This window comes from Struthio camelus, chromosome 6, assembly GCF_040807025.1.
Source record: "Struthio camelus isolate bStrCam1 chromosome 6, bStrCam1.hap1, whole genome shotgun sequence".
In the NCBI taxonomy this organism is placed as follows: domain Eukaryota; kingdom Metazoa; phylum Chordata; class Aves; order Struthioniformes; family Struthionidae; genus Struthio; species Struthio camelus.
Window position 1 is genome coordinate 30,400,299 of NC_090947.1, and position 7,824 is coordinate 30,408,122.

The 7,824-nt window shown below is 45.7% G+C and overlaps 1 protein-coding gene across 1 annotated transcript in view; it reads right to left on the reverse strand.

Moving 5' to 3' along the window:
- Nucleotides 1-5,681, reverse strand: part of GYPC (glycophorin C (Gerbich blood group)) — a 40,210-nt gene extending 34,529 nt beyond the window's left edge. The window contains exons 1-2 of the mRNA XM_009667826.2: nt 5,528-5,681; nt 5,252-5,437 (exon numbers count right to left, since the gene is read on the reverse strand). Of these exons, the coding sequence (XP_009666121.1) occupies nt 5,252-5,285 (34 nt within the window). The 5' untranslated portion in view covers nt 5,286-5,437; nt 5,528-5,681. The remainder of the gene's footprint in view (nt 1-5,251; nt 5,438-5,527) is intronic.
- Between the last annotated feature and the right edge of the window lie 2,143 nt (nt 5,682-7,824).

Below are 7,824 nucleotides of genomic sequence, written 5' to 3' on the forward strand. Positions count from 1 at the left end.
TAGATCATGCTGACTCTTGGAGAAACTGAGGAGTGCGGATCTTATTTCAGCTACAAATTATGAGCTGCGTGCCTGTTGTTATTACGTTACGGTGTCGTTACTGGATGTAGTTGAGTTATGGGTTAGAAATAAATTATCCAGAAAAGACAGTTCTGTTTTCTTTTCCTGTTCATAAATTGTTGGCAAACCAAACCTGATTTCTCCAAGCGCCACTTTTATTCATTCACCAAGTAGTTTTTCAGAACACTTAGCAGCCGGTGGATTTTTCATGAGCTCGTTACTGGAGATAACACTGTCAAATTCATTTGACTTAGGAACTTAAGTCTTTCAAAAGCAAGTAAAACATAGTCAGTGTGCTGCTGTCCAAATACCTGCCCCACTAAGGTGCTTATGTATTCTTATTGCTGCAGCATCTGGGCGTTTCTCAATTTTTCATGTATTTCCTATCACAACTCAGATATGAGGCAAAAAATCTAAACCAAGATCCTACTAGTGCCAAACACCATACTTAAAAGTTTCCTGATCTTTCTATGAGAAACAGATAAGTCAGTTGCTAAATGACTTCTGAGCTACATTTTTACAAAGCATACATTAAAAAAGTAAAGAGTAGGAGGCAAAGAACCATTGTCCCAGTGGATCTACTGGAATCGATACTGACTCCTACTGCCTGGCTGCTATAAGCAACTTCCCATAGGCGAAAGCTGTCTCTCTAGCTGGGGCCCTGGAAATCAGTCATTTCTCTCCTACCTGTAATCTGTCCTCCCTATGTAGTCTATCAGCCTTTTGAAGAAAGGGTATCTGTACAGCACCTAGCACAATCAGATCCCTATGTTGGCTTGAATTTCTCTATGCTCTAGGAATACTAATCCCTCACTAACAATAGAGACAGGCACTCCACAGAGCAGACACACAAACAGACTTTCATTAGAGAATACAATCCCAAAAGCCTATTTGTCAAAAGGCTTTGCTGATTGGACTCAGTCATTTGAACAGTGATGGATACACGGTATATTCCACAAGAGCCTAGAAAGAAAGGTGCAGCAGCATCAGCAATGAGATGCAGGCACTGAACAATTCAGTAATACTAATAGGCTTAAGCATGTAACCAGCTAAAAACTGAATCTTTAACATCTACTGTGTAAATTGTTTGCTTTTTTTGTGAGGAGCAGTCCCTGGAAATGCTGAGAACTGTGTATTTTAAAAAAGCAGACTCCTGTTTGGACAGACACTCCACCCTCTCCCCCCCAGCTTAGCAGTCTGCCAAAATTTCTGCTGCTAATTACTGAAATTTCAGGTGCACTCTGAGCCTTTCAATTTGCAAACTTTCACATCTACCTTTCAGGGAATGAGGGTGTATGCGAGAAACCCCTGGGGTAAAAAAACGAATTTTCCAATTCGTATGCACTGTGGTGAGAGATATATATACAACCAGAGGTTTTCAATTTACGTAAATGCTTATGAGACATTTTAGAGCTTTCTGTGCTAAAAACAAGAGGTTACTATAATCCATAGAATTCCTCACTTGTAAATGCTCACAGGTTTAATAGTGAAGACCAATATTTCCATAATCAGTGGCTTCCATTTTTGTTTATTAATTACTGTCAGAGACAAGCACTTCCATTGATTAAAGGCAGTAAAATCAAACCTCTGGGCATGCAGGCAGCGGTGGTGTCCCTGGGCACAGGCAGCATGGGAGCTCTGCTCCCCCTCAGCAGCACAGTGCAGAGGCTTTGCTCCTGGGCTGCTGCTGAGCTACAGCTGGCAATGTAGAGAGAAACCATGCAGGTCACAAGGCTTACTTTGCTCCACTGTATTCCTGTCCCTCCTCCTCTCTCTGCAGCTGAGACATGGCCTGAGATTCATTCTGGCCTCCCGGCCTCCTGTCTTCCTTTTGGTCCAATTTCCCTGGGCAGCATAAGACTACACTGCTTCCCTACCAACCTGGAAGGAAGACTTTATCTGCTACTAGGTGATGGGGAATAGCAGCCTCCTCACCTGCTCTCCTCATCCTTGAATTCCTTTGACAGCTGGCACATAGAGCATAAGAGGCCCCAAATAAAATGGTCCCTACATGCCTCATAAAGATTAATTTCTGTAAGGTGCAGAGCACCTTCTCCAAAGAGATGAACATCTCTGACCCCCAAAGATAGCTTTGCATAGCTCAGTGCATCCCCAGACTGAACCTTTGCTCTGGTGACATTTTTTTGGGTGAGCTTTTCACTTCACTTGAGCTGTCTCATTGCCTCAGAACTGGATGCTGAAATGACTCAGAAACCAAGACGACCGCAGTCAAAAAGTAAGAGTGCAGAACTGTAGTCCAAATGCAGTCCACCGGATTTGCAGAATTCCTCAGATTTTTTAATAATACAGGAAGCTACTGCCAGTGCATCCTGGCAGATAGGAGTGGAATAACGGCAGCAGGAGATGCATTTAAAAGTGGCACTCCAGGAAGCTACCATCCCTGCAATGAGGCTAGGTTCCTTTTTTATCACCATCATCATCATCCTCCAAAGTGAAAGCGGAGGGTTGTTCACAACACAATATTGCATTGAATCCTAGCCAATGAAAATGAGGCCCAAATTCCATTTTTGGCTTGGTAGCAGACTTCTTACTTAGGTATTCCATTTTATTCCACCCACATACCAGTGTCCATTAACAATGAACAATGGAATTAATACACTGCACATGGCCTCACACAGGCAGGCTGACTTACTGACTAGCCTGCCTCTCTATTGAGGCAATGACTGGAACAGGATATCTGAGCTGGGCATGGGAATTGCCTGAGGCTAGATGGTGTGGCACCCCCATAGAGGCAAAATACCTTTGCAAGGTTCACAGACATGAACGTTTCAAATCTGAAATGGTAGTCTTTCTATTCTGCTATCACCTGGGTTGTCAGGATCATACTGTATTTACAGAATGAATAAAAATCCCTTATCAGCTGTGAGTGAATACAAGAAGATAAGAAAAGAACAGGAGCAATTAGGTAACTTAACTCTGTTCTGTTTATATCAGTAGGCAGCTGCTCTGTGGTCTCACCTGCAGGTAACCAGCAAAGAATTAATATGTTCCATATGGTCAAAGGCTTCGGTGACACTTCAGGCATTTTCACACCCATTTCAAAGATTTTGACTGTGGTTATGAACAAATTTATTTTTTCCAAAATACTCTCGTTCTCTGCCAAACATCTGCTGTCCATGCTCTGCAGTGCCTGTCAATATACTGATCGTTTAGTATCTTCTCACTCACCAAAATTACTGAAATTTTACTACAAAATGAGACTCTTCCCCAAACTCTACCCTGAAAACCTCAACTGTTACAAAAACAATGCACCAAACTTGCACTATGTGGGCATATAGTATTATCAGACTTGCCTTTAACTTAATTTTGTTCTTGATCTGTAAATTTGATCTATGTGATTCAAAAAACAAAGAGATGCAGACTGAAACAAGATACAGGAACATCCTGTCTGAAACAGTACGGGAAATTATGAGAGCAAGCAGAGAATAGACAGTTAATCAGAATTTTAGCTAGATTGCAAACCACTTATTTTTACTGGCAATCATATGAGCTTTAAATGGTTCAAGCTCAGAATTTCTGCCCAGGTTTTGGATATTATAAGAAAATCTGACTCATCGGCTGTTCTACATTCTGAACAAAGATAAAAATCTACAGTGATATTCTCCTATAAGAAGTAACACTTCACCTAGATACACCTTAGGGCCTTCTTTGGGGTTCTCTGACAGTTTGAGTCTATCTGAGAGGTGTAATGTACTGAGGACTGTTTAGCCAGTCCTGAACTCTTCAGCTGGCCAAAGCTGTCACTAAAGGATGCAAGCATGGGTCTGGGCCCTTGCTAATATCGCCCAGTGAGCAAAATGCACCCCGATGGGTCACTACCACCCTCCTGCACACACACTTTCAGAGGACCAATGGCAGTAATTTACACCTCTAAACCCTACCTCTCGGAATCCTGAACTACCCTGGATGTTTCTTTTCTGCTAATAATAGAAAATAAGCTTTAATCTGTTAAACTGCTGAATAAAACAAAACAAAATAAGAGATAAAGCTAGCATCTAATTTTTCAGGTTTGTTTGAATTTGCAAAAAAGACCAAAGGGACATTAGAAATTGCTGGCCAGAACTGCAGAGATCCTGTTCACTGTGCCACTTCTCCTGCATCAGCCTGTCTCCTTCAAAGCTTGGAAAATATTGTCAGTGTCAACGTCCAAACAGACCAAATATTCTTATAGCAATCATTGGATCAAAACTTGAACCACAGGCAGCTCCCAGCAATCCTGTCTGTACTTTCTGCCTTCACTGCTGATACCATGGTATGATAAACAACTCTGCCATTGGGAGTTTGTTTACTAAAACTACTATCTCTGAATTAGAACAGGAAAGATTATATACCCAAGTCATAAAATAGATATGGAGCCACATCCTGCTATTGCAGCACTGCAAACCCAGAGTTTTCCCATCGAATTTTCTCAGGTTATCAAGTCAGAATCCATCCCCTTCCTCTGCCCTTTCTTTTTATGACTATACCAAAATGAATACTACCGTGGCACAGCTAAGTGTGATCACTTGAACTGTTCAGGCCAAATTCTCTCTTTCCAAATTTATTGAAATATGCGGAGTTACGCCAACACAGGACTTGCCCTCCTGTACCCTTTCTTGCTGAGAAACTAATTTGCTTGTCCTTAAACCTACGTTTCCAAATTTCCAGGAGCAGAAACGCTTTGTGACTTCTTTAAATATAGACTGTCAGTTTGTGGCTTGCGTCTCATATTACACACAGACAGCTCGAGACTCTGAACACAAGCTGGGCAGCACCATTAATAACTTAGAAAAGAGGTAGTAAGCTTTCGAAACGCTCTCCACTTTCATTCCTGAAGGCGGGGGGGGGGGGGGGGGGGCGGGGGGAGTAAGGCAAGGGAAGACATTTAAATGAAACTTTTTCTAAGCCAGGATTTAGACAGAAACGTTACCAATTTTGCTCTGTTGCAGTCAGGAGTCGGAGTTTGCACAGTCTGTTTCAGCTTTGCAAACACGCGCGCGCGCACACACAAGAATAAGAGAGGGTAACAGTTTCAAAACAACTTTTTTTCTTTAGGATAGGTTTCAGTACTTTTTTTCTTTCTCTTTTTTTTCTCTACTGCACATGAAACGCATTTGACAACCTTTTGCTTAAGCAACAAACTTGTAAATCCATTCTTACTGTAAAGGGGGGGGGGAATAAGGGTACTCACGTGGTGGAGATGTCGTATAGTTTTGGTAACTCATAATTTACGCCTTTGAAAAGTGCCTTATTTGTGCTGACAGTCTCTCTTCCCTGCTCAGAACTGACGGCGGGACTGAGCAGGACAGCTGGAAGAGCCCTGGAAAATGCTGCTCTTGTTCAGACTCTCCTTGCCGGGCTCCTGACCCCTTTACAACTGGAAAAGGAAACAGCACATGTGTCATTCTCTTTTGCCTGTGCAGCTCACATGAGCGGGGAGGGGCACTCATTTGCAGATAGCACTAACTGTTTTCAAGTTTTGCGAGCTGGATGTATTCCACCCCTTTGCTTTTACTAGCCAGCAACCAGTGGAAAGAAAATACTCTTTTCGCTCTCAGCCAAATCCAGATGCACCTCTCAGATCCACCTCCCAAGCCAGGACTCAGGACTGTTGATATTACTTCTTTTCAGTGCAAAGCGCAGCGCCGAGTAAGTCCCTCCCAAAAATGCTTGTCATCAGCAAAAAATGGATGAGCTCAAAAGTAGCGCTTTTAATTTTCATTGACCAGAAGCATCTGCAGCTCTAGCTAACCGATTCTGTCCTTTAACGGGTGTAAATTGAGAATGGCATTTACTGGGTCAGAGCTGTTATGCCAGTGTATAGCATGAATCTGAGCTGTGTTTAGAGAAAGGAAGCGCTTGTGGCCGAGGCACTGGCTGATATGCAGGTAACTCCAGTCCTGGCTTCCTGCAGCATCTCGGGCAAGGCATTTAATCTTTCTCTACCTCAGCTTGCCATCTGTAGAATAAAGATGATACGACTTCTTTCTTTCTAGTCTTGGTTTTTTTTTCTTTTTCTTTTAATTCTGCAAGCAAGCGTTGTTTGTACATAAGAAATATTTGTCGGGAGCTCAGGATGAGATAATTTATTCATATTCTTGGGCAAGCTTTTCAGCATGGACTGGGCTCCTGGCTTTGTTTGGAGCTCTCCGTTTTGCTATCTGTCGGGCTGTCTGCACGTTACGCCGCCATCAGCAGCGCGTAGCTGGAAGCGGGCCTACACTGTCAGTCTGCGGTTGACATGGGTTAGCACTTGTAGGTCCTACCAAAATACAAGTCATTCATAACAAGTACATCTCAGGGACTATGAAGAGTGGCCGAAGTTTTCCTTTTCCCAGTCTGAGGGAGCCGGGATGAATTAACCGGCTACCGGTGCTGCAGCAAAAACACCGCAGCCGCCGGGATGGAAGCGGAAAAAAACAGTCATGAAATTCAGGCCGAGGCTCATCCTGTTTTGCAAAAGCGTGGCAGGATATTTCTGTGAAATCATCCCAGTGACCTCCCGCAAGAAATCAGTGCCGTGGACTTGGTGCACGGTATTTATTTCCCGGCCCTGGGGTGGAAGGAGCGAGGCCTCACCTACCTGCCAGCGCCAAATGGCCGCCGGCTCCTGTGTGCAAGGGCAGCCAGGGCCCCCGCTCAGCACTTTCCCCGCTCCGGGCTCCCAGCCGCGAGCCCTGCACGAGGGAGCGACAGAGCAAAGCAAGGCACCACGCAGAGAGGGGGGAAAAAAAAACAAACATAGAAACTCCCGGTGTTGCTCCGCTGGCTTCAGTTCTGTAGGGCAACACTGATGTGCCGCAGAGTCGTGCTGAAGATGCCGACTGGGGATTTTTACCAGTCTCTTCCTGCCTGTGAAGCGCCAGGTGGGCGGCCGGGGTCGGGGCTTTCTGCCGCGGGCCGGGAGGAGCGCTGCCACGCGGCGTCATCGCCTCTACGTCTGTCGCCATCCTCCTCGCTGAGGACTTTTGGAGCTGCTGCGGAGGGGAGACTTCCCGGCCGGCCGTGGCCGAGCGGGAGGCCGAGGGTGGCGATCCCTCGCCGGCCGCCGCGGCGACGTGCGCCCCCAGCCACCCGCCGCCCCAGCGCTCTAGGGGCTCCCCAGAGGCCTTGGGGCGGACGAGTGAGGACGGCAGGCGCGCAGCCAGGTTTGGCCGCCCTCCGCCCTGCCGTTAGCTCCCGGCGCGTAACGCCGCTCTCTCCGTGTGAGGCGCAGACGGGCCCCCCCCCCCCCCGCCTTTTATCAACAGTGAATAAAACTTGAAGGTCAGGAGCCCACAGGTATGAGCGTGGAGGCCACAAAGAAACCTCACTGGAATAATTTAGTTGCCTCTGAGTAAGCGAGTTCTCACACAGGGCCTTGCCTAATGATGAAACCAGTCGTGAGGCCGCAGGCATGCAAATTTTAAGGTGAGGATACATTCCTTCGCCTAAAATCCTGCTTCTGTCCGAGCCCAGAGCAGCTGCCTTCTCGGCTGAGGTGGGCAGCTGAGCACCTGAGGACACTTGAACTAGATAGCCTCGGTCTTAGGGTTTTCCAGGGGGTTTATCTGGCAAGGATGCTCTGTTCACACAAATATACACAGCCTAAGGTCAGAAAGCAAATCTAGGGTGAAAACAAACTGTTTATTTAAGAAATGGCTGTTGCGTGAAATGTCTCCTGCCTACTTGCTAGGATACTTACTGTGGTTACAAGACTTCCTAAACGGAGAAGCTTCAAATCCGTGCTTAGGTGAGGATCTTCCACGCTAAAGAAAAGGCTGG